Source organism: Balearica regulorum, chromosome W, assembly GCF_011004875.1.
Source record: "Balearica regulorum gibbericeps isolate bBalReg1 chromosome W, bBalReg1.pri, whole genome shotgun sequence".
In the NCBI taxonomy this organism is placed as follows: domain Eukaryota; kingdom Metazoa; phylum Chordata; class Aves; order Gruiformes; family Gruidae; genus Balearica; species Balearica regulorum.
The window spans coordinates 30,141,097-30,156,277 of NC_046219.1; the positions used below are offsets into that span (position 1 = coordinate 30,141,097).

Here is a 15,181-nt window from a genome sequence, read left to right on the forward strand (position 1 = left end):
GTGGTGCACCCTGGGGCCCAAGTGAATCTAAAACTTGTTGCAAGGTTAGACAAGGTCTTGCTGTGAACTCTGCACATGTGCACTAGCTGCAAGTCCTGCCTTCTAGCTCCATGGTCTTGCAAGAGTGCTAACTAGGTACCTGCTGTCTATGTCAGTCTTCAGCTGAAAACGTGTTTGTGTGGGAAAGCTGGTAAATACTGGCACATGCAGTATGTGTGTGGGTACAAGCACCAGTATGTGGCAAGGGCAGTGGTGATCCATTTCACCTAGATTTCTGTTACTTGAGCTACCTACTGCAGTGTGTTGTGCCTTTGCAGGCAAGAATGAGAAACCGACCCTATCTTTGCAATATGAGTCCACAGGTGCTGTGTGACTGTGGATGCAGAACGTGGGATAATGGAGCGAGGAAAGGGGCATGCAGATGATATGTACAGTGCTCCTCTGAGAGCAGCTCTCCCTCGCGCCTGGGCCTCAGGGAAGGGGACTACAGCTCCCAAGAACCTTTGCACATCCCACGCATGCGCACATGAGGATTTGCGTCTCAAGCGCCAAATGCGCTTTTCTGCGGGTGGAGGGAAAAGGGGCGCAGTCATGGGCCGGACTACAACTCCCAGCGGCTTCTCACACGTCTCGCGCGTGCGCACGATTTTGGTCCGGTCGCTTTCTGTCGTTGTTGCTGTGTAGGGGGAAGGGAGTAAGGCTGGTGGTGAGAGTTCAGTCGCTGTTGTTGTTTCCAGCTTGGACTCATGATTCCTATATGCCCGGTAGTTTCGTTCACTTATGGTAAGTAACAGTGCTTGGTGTTTATTTGTGTCCGTGCGCGCGGACGGGTGAGGGGGAGGAGATGCGGCCCGCGCGCGGGACGGGGGAACGGGATCTTGAGGCGCTGTGTTTGACTTGGCGCTCGTGCGCTCTTTCTGTCTCTTGTCTGTCTGTCTCCTTCTCTTCCTCCCCCGTTTTCTCCTCCCCCTTCCTCCTGCCGGGCCTCCTGTCATGGCTCCGACCACTACCATCATCATCATCGCCGCCGCCGCCTCTTGGTTATCGTCGCCACAGTGCCCAGCCGGCTGGGGGAAGATGCCAAAATGGCCACCGGCAACTACTTTGGTTTCACCCATAGCGGGGCTGCTGCTCAGTATAGGTAACCGCTGCGACCCCGCCCTGCCCCTCCCTCTGTCCGGGCCCGGAGCCACCTCTCCCCTCTTCGGTCCCGTGTCCCTGACCGGGATCTCCCCGCCCCCTCGGGGGTGAGTGCTTGGGACTGCTCCTATCCCCCGCCCTGTGTGAGGGTCTCTTCTGCACCCCGCTCCTCCGGGATGGTTGTGCTTGGGACCCTTCTGCTTGTCTTCCCCGCCCGCGAGTGTGTTTTCTTATCCTCCTGATAAGGGTCTCCCTGTATCCCCAGTGGTGTGAGAGTGGGGAGGTGGAGCCAGGCACCATGGAGGAGGAGAATCAGCGGCAGCATCAGGTCCCAAGGCCCTTAAATTAAATGGCCACTTACAGTCAACAATACCAGCGTTACCGTCTGCTGACCCCGGGCCCTTCTCATTCAGCTTCAGGGAAGATGAGGCTTGCTCCCCAAGTCTTTGCCTCCCCCTATGTCTGTGTGGGAGGATGGAATCCTTTTTAACATAGGTTAAAATTATACTAACCTAACGTTTGGGAGACTGGATGGATAAGGGAAGAACTGAAGCACCAGAAAATATAGGTGACTCTCTCATTCCACTGAAGCAATGTTATAATTAATGTCTCTCAGAAAGTAGAGAAGGTACTTTTGGGTCCAGGCACCTTTTAATAAGGTTTCCTACTTGGATATCTAAGACCAGGAGCAGGTCTTATAGTGGAGCTCAGGGACCTGCAACTGTACATCTTTATAGACATACTGCCTTAAATCTTTGTACATCCAAATTGTGTATTGGAGTGTTAAAAAGTAATTGGTAGCATCTATTATCTCACTTTTTTTTGAAATCAAATTACTTAATTTGGCAAAAACCAGATACAATCAGGAACATATTCACATTTTTGGCTTGTATTGGAGTAGCACCTTGAAGTCTACATCTGAATCTACATTATTTGTTTCATAAATCTGTAATAAAGACCTTCCTTGACTCCTAAGTCTTGGTTAATGGGAAAAACAGAAGAATAAAGCAAATATATGAGGGGTTATTAACAAACAAATGCAGATGTGTGCTACTTTTAACTAGCTAATCAAAATTGCATACCTGACATAGTTTCAGGAATATACGGTTTTATGGGGGTCTTGGAATGATTCCATATCCTTTCCTGGAAATGGACATAAAGTACATTAATTTTCATTTACTCCAATGTATGATAGTTAAAAGGAGAGGATTAAACTTAGCTCATCTTCTAGTTCCTTTAAGATTAGGTGCTGACAGTACGTTTATGTTTTACTTGATGGTTATAGTGAAATTTGAAACTGGGTCGTCATGGGGTATGAAGGAGTTTCTAAATAGTATAGAGGAATTTTTTTTAATAAGTAAATAAACAGTCTTTAAGTGAATAATAAACTGAGATCCATATATCTGCAGGTTTGAAGTGGAGATTAATCTTTTAAAATTATTATTACTTTTATTGTGGAGCTGAGGTGGTCTATAGACTTAAGAACCTGAACAACTCATTTAAAATTTCCTTTTGAATTGCAATATAAAAATGTATAATTGAATGAAGTTCAAGTTCAAAACTGTTTTCATAGTTAATCCCAAATGTGTTCTTGAGAAAATGGAAAAACTGATTGAAAGAAGCTTTTCCTTTGCTATCACAAGCGCAAGATACTATTCCATTTGCATCTCAGTAAAAGACTCTGCATCCTATAAATGGTTTGTATATTTACCACATCTGAAAGTGAAGAGACACAGCAATCAGTGTTAAAGCAGTCCTTTCATAAGAATGAATTTTAATATTTTGAGCAGAAAACACAGGAGTCGCTTATAATGTCTAAAAGAGAGTTTACCTTCATGAAGCAGATTTGGCAGGTCCTTAGTAGCTTGTTTACAGTGCTACAAAATGTATATTCCACTTCAGTATATTTGAGAAAGAGATGGTGGTGGCAGGGGAAGATAATAAAAGATTTAATATTGCAACAAGTCCTCTAAGATTGTTACCGGTATTCAAAGTAACGGTTTATAGCATAACAAAACTCCTGTGTCATTAGAAACTAGGATAATAGAGAATGCAAATGGATGTTTGTCTGCATAGTTAATACATAGGTGAGTCTCATATATATACACCAAAAAAAATTTAAAAAATTCTGGCCATGGGACTAATCCATGGATTTTAAAAAAGTTGCTCAAAGTAGCAAGTTGTTTTAGGAGGATAAATCGGACACTTGAAACTGAAGACCTTAGTTTTTTGACATAGGCCATTTAGAAGTCCTAGTGCTGTAGTTTTTATAGCAAGTATCAGAAACTTTCATAATAAACACACTATTAATCATGGTTTTTTTAGATTCTCTCTTGACAAAATGGCTGTCAAAAATTCTGATGCACTGGGAGAACTTTAGGCTGCAACTTTAAAGGAATCTCTGTCAGTGCTCCCTAATGATAATATATAGAATCCTGTTGATTTCATCACTTAATTCAGCTAAGTGCAAAAAATCTGCAATTCTTTTTTAGGATACAAGCTTTTCTTGGTATATCTCAAAGTATGAAACTGTTAAATCTTCAGCTGGAGACATGCAGAAGAAAAACAAGCAAACACAAAACCAAAAAAAAAACCCCAACCAACTTTGCATCAGAAAGAAGAGAATCTAAATAGTTTCTGATAAATAATTTCAAATGAGAAATATCTGTTATACTAACTGAACGCTATTTGAAAGGTGCTTGTAGTAAAGGTTTTCCGTATTTAATTCTAGACTTGTAGACCAGTATAGACCCTGTTGTAATTCCAGTTTCTCAAAATGACAATATTCTAATTTGCATTAATAGTAGTGAAGGGATAGCATATTAGAACTATTGGGTTCAAGGAAATAGCTTCTTAAAATCAACAATTGAAAAGATGCTGAAGCTATTATTGACATAGAAATCATTGTGTCTGTCTGTGATTCTAGTTTATGTGTGGCCATGGTGGATCATTTAAATACTCCTTCATCCTTCACATGAAGGAGAAATTAAAATTTGTTCAAGGAATATAGTCTTAACATTAAGTACTGATATTTGAAGCAGTTATAAAGGCCAGATTCGTAGCTGCTCAGATGTCAGATCTTAGATTTGGGAAATTCATGAGTAGTGTGTGCAGGAGCTGATAATGTATTTACTGTCGTAACAGTGTAAGCAGTATAGCTCCCTGAATTGACTAGAAGAAAGAGAATAGATGTCTGTTTTCATTAGTTCATAAATACTAGTTTTCATAAAGCACATTTGAAATCTTAACTCATTTCATATTTAATCAAAAGCAGCAAAAGTTTAAAGTGCCCTCTAAACCTGTAAATAATGGATTAGAAGCATTCTTGTTCCTTTCAGTGTTGTCACTGCATAAAATTTCCTGCTGCTCTGCTCATTCAAAATTGTTTGTGTGCACTACCCAGTAATAACATCATGACTTAATGAGAGAAGCATTAGATTATGCAAATACTGATACAGGAAATTTCACTGAATATTGCAATACCTTTGTACTTTCTGCTAGTGGTGGTATTGGGGCCTAAGGTTATAAACCTGCATGCAATGCAAAACTCATCTGTTACTTAAATAAGTAACTATTAATCCATCTATTTAGGAGCCTGAAATAAATGTGGAATTTGGTGATACTAGTCCTCTTTACTTTGTGTGTGCGCACTCTGTAGGCCACCTGAACCACTGTGTCTATTCAGCTTGAAATGAACAACCTAATATTGTCTTGTCTTTCATGTGTAAAAAAAATATTAGCATTCTTGATTCAGTGCTGGAGAAGAAGCATAGTTATGCTTTTATTTTGAAGTTGGCTGATTGAAATATGGGGATGCTGATGGAGAGATAGGGACATTGAGAAATGTTTGGACAGAGAAGTGTGCAAATGTGGTGGTCTCGTTTAATTAACCTTGCATTAAGATTTTGGTTTCTGTTAAGAAGATAAAGAATCTTTGAGTGTCTGAGTTTCATCTTAGTGATGTTCATACTCTGTCCCTGCTCTAATGAGACAGATCACAGTTGGGAAATTCTTGGGTAGTTAGGAGTGATTTGTTAACTTTGAATTGTTATCAAGTAGCATGAATATTAATTACTAAGTGTGGTGAGCCTTCACAGATAAAGGCAATTGTAGCAGTTAGGGTCCACAGCCAATGACAGTGCCTGTGAGTTTAGGTTAAGATGCATTCTTCTAGGAAGTCATGTGGAAGTGAACTCTTGCAATTATAGCTAGTTTGGCATTCAAGTGCAGTGCGTGATGTTACAGGATATTCGAGGCTGGTGCAAAACAGCAAAGGAAGGTGAAATGCTGTGGATGGATAAATTGGCTATTGAGAATTGTTTGGGGGCAGAGTTCACATTTGCTAGTACTTCTAATTAACTTTACTTTTGTTTTCGATGTCTGCCTCAGTTACCTCTTCTTCAACTAGATACTGGTTTCAAAAGTATTCAGTCTTTCAGAGATGTTAGGGCTGTAATCCACGCAGGCCTACTAGCCCAAGCTTAAAGTATCACTAAACGTAATTCAGACTTGTACTGGTGGACAACAGGAAGATAGGGACAATACTGAGTAAGACTTAAGGCTAATTCTGAAGTGGAAAATGGACCACTAGACTTAAACTTATGTTAAGAAAAACATTTATTCCTCTTAGAGTATTGTGTTATATGTACCCCATTCTAAAATGTATGGGGAATGAAAGTAATCATAGTTTTATCATAGGATGGATGTACATATATCATAGTGTAAAAACTCCAAATGCTTTCTTTCTGTTAATTTTATGCCCATGCTATCTTGAGTTGCATCACATCTTAAAAGATATGCATTTTTTAGCAAAAGGGACTTCACTGAATATGATTGAGCTGCATGGTGTTGATTCTTTTGTTCAATCTATGTTGGTCTTAAGTGCTATCTTAAACATGCTGTTCTAGTTTATTTAATGTACACAAGAAGTTTCTAGTAAGTTACTGCTGTTTATAAAAAGATTTTGATAGACTTATTTTCAAATCAGTGAGGTCCCACTCTCAAGGAGATATGCCAACATTAGAAAGGCAATAAGGGGCTCTGGGTTTGTTAACATGGGCTGTATGCCAGTATTGTAGTTGACTAATGATGGGGAGACAGAGGAGGTCGGAGGAGGTGGTGGTAATTTGGGAGGAAAGGTGCCTCACTAATCAGAGGAGCCTTTGTCATTTTTAGGAGGGAAGTCTGCCAACTGGTTTAAATTTGCAACAAGCTCATGTCTTTAGGGACTGAGAACTTGAGGAAGCTTTTCTATTAATGGTATAGTTACATCCTTTGTAGTTGTAACCTCAAAATGGATTTATGGTTGTAGGCTTAACTCTGGGGTGTTAAATTATGTGTAAAATTTTGTCTGCTACTTAAATGCAATGATGGTAGGTTAAAGTGTAGCTGCATTATTGGTATCTAGAAAAGCAAAATAGTAGCTTAAGGCAGGAAATATAGAATGTTTTAAGAACTGAATACAATTTTTCATACTAGTGAAGTGGTTTTTTTTTTTCCTTTTATAGAGAACTTGCCAATTTTAGTGTTTTTTTTTTCTGTTTAACATCTTGATTAATGATCTGGATTGATGGGGCAGAGTGTACCTTCAGCAAGTTTGCTGATGACACAAAGCTGGGAGCAGTGGCCGATGTGCCAGAGGGTTGAGCTGCCATCCAGAGAGAGAGAGAGATCTCAGCGGGCTGGAGAAATGGGCTGACAGAAACCTCCTGAAGTTCAACGGAGGAGATGCAAAGTCCAGCACCTGGGGAGGAACAACCCCATGCACCAATACATGCTGAGGGCCACGCAGCTGGAAAGCAGCTTGGTAGAAAAGGATCTGGGGGGGGGGGTGTCCTGGTGAACACTAAGTTGAACTTGAGCCAACAATGTGCCCTTGCAGCAAAGGCGGCTGATGGCATCCTGGGCTGCATTAGACAAAGTATTGCCAGCAGGTTGAGGGAGCTGATCTTTCCTCTCTGACCCAGCACTGGTGAGGCCACACCTGGGGTCCTGTGTCCAGTTCTGGGCTCCCCAGTGCAAGAGAGACACAGACATACTGGAGAGAGTCCAATGAAAGGCCACAAAGATGATGAAGGGACTGGAGCCTCTCTCCCATGAGGAAAGGCTGAGAGAGCTGGGACTGTTTAGCCTAGAGATGAGAAGGCTCAGAGAGGATGACCTCCCTCAGTTGAAGGAGGTGATTCTGCCCCTCTGCTCTTGTGAGACCCCACCTGGAGTACTGCATCCAGCTCTGGGTGCCCCAGTACAAGAAGGACATCAAGCTGTTGGAGCGAGTCCAGAGGAGGGCCATGAAGATGATCAGAGGGCTGGAGCACCTCTCCTATGAAGACAGGCTGAGAGAGTTGGGATTGTTCAGCCTGGAGAAGGTCCCTTCCAACCCAAGCCATTCTATGATCTTATTAAAGTATATTGTTTTGGGTTTGCATGGCAAGGTTTTGGTAGCGGGGGGGCTACAGAGGTGGCTTCTGCGAGAAATTGCTAGAAGCTTCCCCTAGGTGGGACAGAGCCAATGCCAGTCGGCTCCAAGACGGATCCGTTGCTGGCCAAGGCCAAGCCAATCAGCACAGTGGTAGTGCCTCTGTGATAACATTTAAGAAGGGAAAAAAAAAAAAAAAAAAAGGAGCAGCAGCTTTTACAGCCGGAGGGAGGAGTGAGAAGATGTAAGAAACTCTGTGGACACCAAGGTCAGTGCAGAAGGAGGGGGAGGAGGTGCTCCAGGCGCCAGAGCAGAGATCCCCCTGCAGCCCATGGAGGAAGGATGATGGGGAGCAGAGATTCTACCTGCACCCTGTGGAGGACCCTGTGCTGGAGCAGGTGGAGACACCTGAAGGAGGCTGTGACCCCATGGGAAGCCCATGTTGGAGCAAGCTCCTGGCAGGACCTGTGGACCCATGGAGAGAGGAGCCCACGCCAGAGCAGGTTTGCTGACAGGACTTGTGACCCTGTGGGGGACCCACGCTGGAGCAGCTTGTGAAGAACTGCAGCCCATGGGAAGGACTCACATTGGAGAAGTTCATGGAGGACTGTCTCCTGTGGGAGGGACCCCATACTGGAGCAGGGGAAGAGTGTGAGCAGTCATCCCCCTGAGGATGAAGGAGTGGCAGACATAACATGTGATGAACTGACCACAACCCCCATTCCCTGTCCCCCTGTGCTGCTGGAGGGGAGTAGGTAGAGAAATCAGGAGTGATGTTGAGCCTGGGAAGAAGGGAGGGGTGGGGCAGGGCAGGTGTTTTAAGATTTGGTTTTATTTCTCATTGCTCTACTCTGTTTTCTTGGTAATAAATTAGATTAATTTTTCCTAAATTGAGTGTTTTGCCTGTGACTGTAATTAGTGAACGATCTCTCCCTGTCCTTATCTTGACCCACGAGCCTTTTGTTATATTTTCTCTCCCCTGTCCTGTTGAGGAGAGGGAGTGATAGAGTAGCTTTGGTGGGCACCTGGCATCCAGTCAGGGTCAACCCATCGCATATATAAATACCTGAAGGAAGGGTGCAAAGAGGGCAGAGCCAGGCTCTTTTCAGTGGTGCCCAGTGACAGGACCAGAGGCAATGGGCACAAGCTGAAACACAGGAGGCTTCCTCTGAACACCAGGAAACTTTTTTTTTTTTTACTGTGAGTGTGACTGAGCACTGGCACAGGTTGCCCAGGGAACTTTTGGAATCTCCCTCCTTTGAGATATTCAGAAGCTGTCTCGACATGATCCTGGGTGACTGGCCCTGCTTGAGCAGGATTGGACCCCCAGATGACCTCCAGAGGTCACTTCCAACCTCAGCCATTCTTTGATTCTATGATTTTTGACAGGGAAAATGTTAGTAGTTGGTATTTTCTGGCAGACGTAACATCTCGAGCTCACTTCTTTTTTTGTCTTGCATTATCATTGTGAACATGGCTGTTAACTAGACTTGAATAAAATCAATGTTTTGATAATGAAGGAAGCAGTATAGGCATTGAGCTGTCCATTGTGTGCAACTGAGTAAAGAGAGGTAGATACAGAGCGTATATTTGCATCACTGTTACAGACACTTGCAGTTATGTTGTGATGTACAGTGAGGAAAATATTGCAGAATTTGGTTGAATTTCAGTCAGGTAGTGAGACTAAATGTGAAGATGAACAAAGCAGTAAGGGTGTATTGAAAACATGAGGATATTAATCTTTGAGATGAGTTATTGATAGTATATGGTTTACCTATCCATTAGCAATCAGTATTTTTTGTTGTAATGGAATGATACAAGGATGTTTTTAGAAACAAGGAAGAGGAAGGGAAACTCAAAATTACTGCAGAGATCTGTCTTTTTTTTTTTAGACTATGTGTAGTTAAACCATAGAATATGTTACCAGGAACTGCTAAAATTTAACAGAATTCAAAAGAAGATTGCACGTGTGCATGCCTTCATGCTAGTCCCATACTAGCCACTATGGAAAAAAGTTAACTCTATCCCAGCCAAAACCAGCACAGTTAGCCTGAAAAATCAGTTCTGCATTTGTATGCAAAAAAACCCTGCAAGAAATAGGTTTTAGAAGTTGTCATTTCTGAGGAAGCTGGTAGTTTGGGTAGAGACAAAGTTGGTTTTAGTCCTGATTGTAACTCTATATCAAAATAGCACTCTTCAGAAAATGAAGAAGAATTAAATGTCCTTTGCCTTTAGGAAGAGTTTTCAGTGTTCATCACCCTAAACAGAGCTGGAATAGCAACAGTGTTAATGTGTGTGTTGGTTGTTAGTACAGAGATGCGCTGGAGATCAGCATTTTTTTTTATTCCTTCAGCTTCTGTGCACATGAATTACAATTAATTTTTGGTTTTAAATTAAATCAGTCAGTGTGATGAAAAGCAAGGCTTAGAGGGAATCTTTTATGTGCTTTCCTCATATATATACCTTTTACATGCTATATATCTTATATAGAAATAGACTGTTTTTCTGAAAGTGTGTTCCTCTGACAATAATTGCTACAGATACCTTATTAAGTTTCTTAACACATGACTTACTCCACAAATATCCTAATGTGGAAAATAAAATATCTTACAATCTTAAGTCACCTCAAGTTATTACCTGGCAAAATAGATAGCATTATATTAAGTGTTGCATTTTCTTGATATTGTTAATGCGCAATAAATAAATAAAGCTTTCTACCTACTTTTTTTTTTAATACAAAAAACCCCTCAACACTTTTTTATTAGAAAAGGTCAATAGTTGGAAATGAAAAAGGACAAGAGCAAAGTGTTCTCCAGAAGATAATTTTGTATTTGTTTCTTAAATTTAAATGCTCTTAATTCTCTGTCATTCTTGGGCTGATAAATCGCAGGAAATCCAGACCTTCTGTCAGTGTTGCTACATAAAAATAAGTGAGGATTCTGCTATTTTAGATCTAATTATAATTTCTCAAGCTCAGTTGCAAACCTATATTAAATAGCTATTTAAATTAGACAAACCTGTTGTGTTTTTGGAACTGGAGAACAATGTTTTGCTAAGTGGACACCAATACTTCATTAATTGCTATTGATCAGCACTTTCTGCCTCCTAGCCAGCTTCTGACTTAAAATCATTGTAGGTGTGTTGCCATCTTTTTTCCACTTTGGAAGCCCATATTTCTTTTTCTATATAAAAACCACTGCTACAGTTTCCTTGTTGAAGATCTTTGTGCAGTTCAGAAAAGATTTTTTAATTGCTTCTTGAGTATTTGGGTTTTTGAAAAGGAAAATAAAAATTAATAATAGAAATATGACATAATTAATCTAGTTATTTTAATATCTAATGTAGAGTAGTGATGGCTAATACCTTCTTTTTGAGAGCTTCTTCTCAGGGTGTGGACTTTTTTTTGCTAGTGTTTTAATACAACTTAGCCAAATGTAAGTGTTCAGGTTGGACTTTTCCAGGTTAAATATCTACCTAGAATTATACTTTTTTTTAAAGCTATACTATAGTTTAATTGATTTTATAAGTTATACTATAGCTTAATTTGTGGTGTAGAATTGGGCAGGCAGATCTTAAGTAACTCTTTGATGCCTTAGTGTTTTGGAAAAGATTTTTATATGTTATACTGTTTCAGAATCACAGTTCTGAGTGTACACAACTATTAAATATTGATAGTAAAGTAACTGCAGTGTTAGTCTTATGTCCAGCTTGCAAAGCATCAAAGCAAAACACGTACCTGTCTTGGGAAAACTTCATTTTACTTGGTGAAAGGAGTTTCGTATACCAGATAGCAACATGGACAAGGCTAATTTTTGCTGTGGCCTTTGCTCTGGGATGAATTCTGCAAGATTGTGAGCCAGTGTGGCCCTTCACTCCCCAGAAAATCAGATTGATATGGAATTGGAGATTAGTGTGGAGAAAGATACATGGTCACAGCTCACTGCTGTCAGTCTTATCTAGGAGGCTTAATATCATAGTGGTATTTCATAATGTGGCACTTTTTCTGATACTAATCATCACAAAGATTAGTATTTTTCCATCATTAATGATGGTAGAAATTAATATAGTTAAACTGGGTTTGCTCTAAGTAAATGTTGGTCTAGAACTCATTTGCTTTTGAAACTGAATCTTTTATAAACTAAGGAAAAAATTCTTGACAGTGAGGGTGCTCAGATACTGGAACAAGTTGTCTAGAGTAGTCTTGCAATCTCCATTCTTGGAGATGATTGGAACCTGACTGGACACAAAGTCCTGAGAAACCTAATGTAACTTCAAAATTAGCTGTACTTTGAGCACAGGGCTAGAGCAGATGATTTCCAAATCTTTGTTTCAGCCTAAATTATTCCTTGAAATCAAAGATGCTAATAAGGATATTAGAATTTATTTTGGGGAAGAGAAGAATTGACCTACAAAGAAAACTTGCTAAGTTACCAGGTCAATCAGCTTCTCTGTCTACTTGTAATTTGGTTCAACTTTTTCCCCACTGTCTTGGGGATTAAGCTAAACTGAATTAGTTTGTTGTGGTGAAGAACGCACATGTGGTTTGTAACTATAGCTCAGCTGACATACTGTATTTCATTGTTGCTCTAATAACTTGATCAGGTGCCTAAGTCTTTGAGTCTTATTTATTGCGACTAAGTTGAAATAGTTGATGTGGTGCAGTATCAAAAATTATTAATTAAGGTAGAGATTAGTAAAAGAATTGTGGAGAAGGAGCTCGTAGAGGTGGTTAGTAGAATTAGAAGAGTGATTATCAAATAGGAATAATTGCAGTGGAGTACCCTAGGGATTGGTCTTGAGTCTTACTATTTATATTAGTATGGTGTGTCATGATATTTGATGCAAGGGAAATATTGTCAATACACAGGTAACTTTACAAGAAGCTTCTCTGAGGAAGCTAGACTGTTTGGAAAGAAAGCAGTCTGGAGCAGAGTGGGTAGCACAGCTGAAACTTCATCTGAAATTATGTATACAGTTCTTGCCATCTGTAGTCAAGAAAGAAGAGTAGATAATACTAGGATAGGTGCAAAGAACAACTGCAAGAAAGATCAGTAGAATAGGGAGTGTCCTGGGTTTGGCTAGGATAGAGTTAATTTTCACAAGAAGCTGGGACCAGACACAGCCAGGACAGGTGACCCAAAGTAACCAAAGAGGTATTCCATACCATATGATGTCATGCTCAGCATAAAAGGGGGTCAGTTGGGGAAGAACGGCACGGCTCGGGAACAGTCTGGTTTCCAGATGGGTATGAGCATGCGGTCTGAGTTATATGGCCGTTGGGTCAGTAAATTGCCTTGTGTATCACCAGTTTTGTATATTCTAAGTACTGTTGTTATTGTTTCCCTCTCCCTTTGCTGTCCCAGTAAACTGTCCTTATCCCAACCCATGAGGTTTACCTTTGTCTTCCCCTTCTCCTCCCCATCCCACGGGGTGTGGGGGGGGGAGGGCTGAGCGAGCAGCCCCGTGGTGCTCAGCTGCCAGCTGGGGCTAAACCATGACAGGGAGTCTGGCAAAATAGTCTGGAAGGAGGTAAGTTCATCTCAACAAATGTGATGAGACACTAGTCACTAAACAAAGATTAAAAACTCTTTTAAGTTAAATGAAGTTGGCACAAAAATCTTTTGATATAAATTAATTACATGAAAGTGTCTGGTCATCTTAATGTTAAAAGGTTCTCAGTAAGACCATGGGGAGAAAAAGAAACATAAATTTAGAAAAGATGTAGCTGTGAGTTTCTGTAACGTAGTGTAACATAACTTTTAAAAAGGAAGAAGCAGTCAGTTCTAGAATATTTTTCTTGTAGTCTTGCAAACTTGATCACTAGCTCTGCATGATGTTGCAGAAGTAAGGGAAACAGGTTTGCTAAAGTAAACATGGTCATAGAACTATTTTAGCCTTAGAAACCAAATTATTTGGGCTGTTAATTCTATACCACGATAAAGAAGTTTGATACAAAAATAGCACAGAAGAAATGAAAATGTCTGTAGCAGAATTTTGTTAATAGTCCTGCTCATAATAGTCACAATCTCTTCACAATATTAAATACTGAAAACTGTCAGGCAGCTTTAATCATATATTCTGAGAACAAAAGCAATTTCTTTGATAAACTGATACTGTTACCTCATAGTGTGTTGTGAACACTGTATTGTATTTTGTAGTAGTAACTTAAGCATGGTTTCATGAAACTTGAAGAGCCAAATTAATGCTTCCTGGACAGGTCCCTATTCTTTCTCTCCCTCCCATTTTTTTTCCCCTGCTTCCGTATGTATAACTTACATGGGTTCTGGCTCTCAGTAGACTGTTTTTTGAGCTCCAGTGTTTCTAACATTTCTACCATGTTAGAAAATGAGCCCAGCAAAAAAAAAAAAAAATTCTCATAGTTTTCTGCTAGATTAATGAGTTAAATCAGCGTGCTGAATAGCTTGACAAGTAGCAGAACTAGCACTAGGGATGGAATAGGATGGCATAGCCAGGTTTGGTGTATGGGAGGAGGGAAGAATAAGAGTGGGCATAGGATAGAGCAAGACTTTTCCTTGTTGGCAGTATTAGACTGTTGATGTGTTCAATTGAAGTCCGAGTTAAATAATCTGCTGCCTGTTTTCTCAATTTAATGTATTTTTAGTAGATACATATGATAATGTAAATTACCTACCTCAGAACTTTTTGAATATTTTACACTTCTGTACTGTTAGATATATAGATAATGCAGCCTGATTTTATAGATTGTCATTCACTTTTACCATCATAAATTAGTCTTCCTGAATTTTCTGGTGGAGTCTGATTTCTCACCTTAAACTGACAAAATGGAGAAACTGCCTATATACATCAAGTAGGAGGAATTGCTTCAAGCAGTGGTGGGAGCTACACCAGAATGGTTCAGGTCTCTTCCTTCCACTGTTATGCTAAGAAACTGAAAATAAAATGAAACATAATTCGGAGTACAAATCACAACTGAATTTAATTTGAATGTAATGCAAGTGGTCTTTTAAGCAATCAATGACCTAAGATGGGAAGAAGGTGGAGTCCAGGCATGTAACTCCAATAATAATAATAACAACGTTTTCTCTGTGTGTTTCTGCTGTAAGAATGTTTTTTATATATTAATGGGTTCTGCTGTAATTAAAATGACAAAATCAATGTTTCTTAGAAATATTAAAAAATACTAAACACAAGGGAGATATGGAAATGTCTTTTACAAAAATAATAGTACCTATAGTTAAAAGATGCTTTGTTTCTGGTAGTTATGTCAGAGAGAATATTGTAGTCTTTAGGGGGGAAAAAAATAATACTGTAACTTCTTGTTCCTTTTGGTTTTGAGCATAACCGTGCTGCAGTTCCACTTTGTCACTGAGTATGTTTGCTTCAAGTGAGATTTCATTTTTTCTATTTTTTAGAAAATAGGGGATACTCTCTCCTTGATAGGTATGGAATTGGTTTTGAATTATCTTTTAATAGTGCTATGGAGATGTGAAACCCTATAGAGATTCTTAAATATTATTGAAAAGCAGTGCTGGAAGTATACTAAAAATTTCAGAATAATCACTCAATCCCCATTTCATATCATTTTTCCAGATAGTGATATTTTGCCCAGTTCACTTTGTTTAAAAATAAAAATAACTATTC

At 39.9% G+C, this 15,181-nt stretch overlaps 1 protein-coding gene and 1 non-coding gene across 5 annotated transcripts in view; both read left to right on the plus strand.

The window, feature by feature from the left end:
- The first annotated feature begins 585 nt into the window (after positions 1–585).
- The window catches only part of LOC104635589 (zinc finger RNA-binding protein), a 50,112-nt gene continuing 35,516 nt past the window's right edge, over positions 586–15,181 (plus strand). For 2 of the 4 annotated variants that reach the window (XR_012832819.1, XM_075738881.1), the window contains exons 1-2: positions 586–783; positions 1,057–1,141. Coding sequence is in view for 3 of the 4 variants with exons in the window: in XM_075738881.1 (XP_075594996.1) it covers positions 747–783; positions 1,057–1,141 (122 nt within the window). In the remaining variant the exon portion in view is untranslated. Of the gene's footprint in view, positions 784–978; positions 1,248–15,181 lie in introns of those variants that run through there. The other 2 variants (XM_075738882.1, XM_075738880.1) reach the window with 2 other exon arrangements.
- LOC142599359 (small nucleolar RNA SNORA66) lies at positions 13,364–13,500 on the plus strand. The gene has a single exon (XR_012832909.1). It is a non-coding gene; the product is annotated as a small nucleolar RNA SNORA66 (small nucleolar RNA).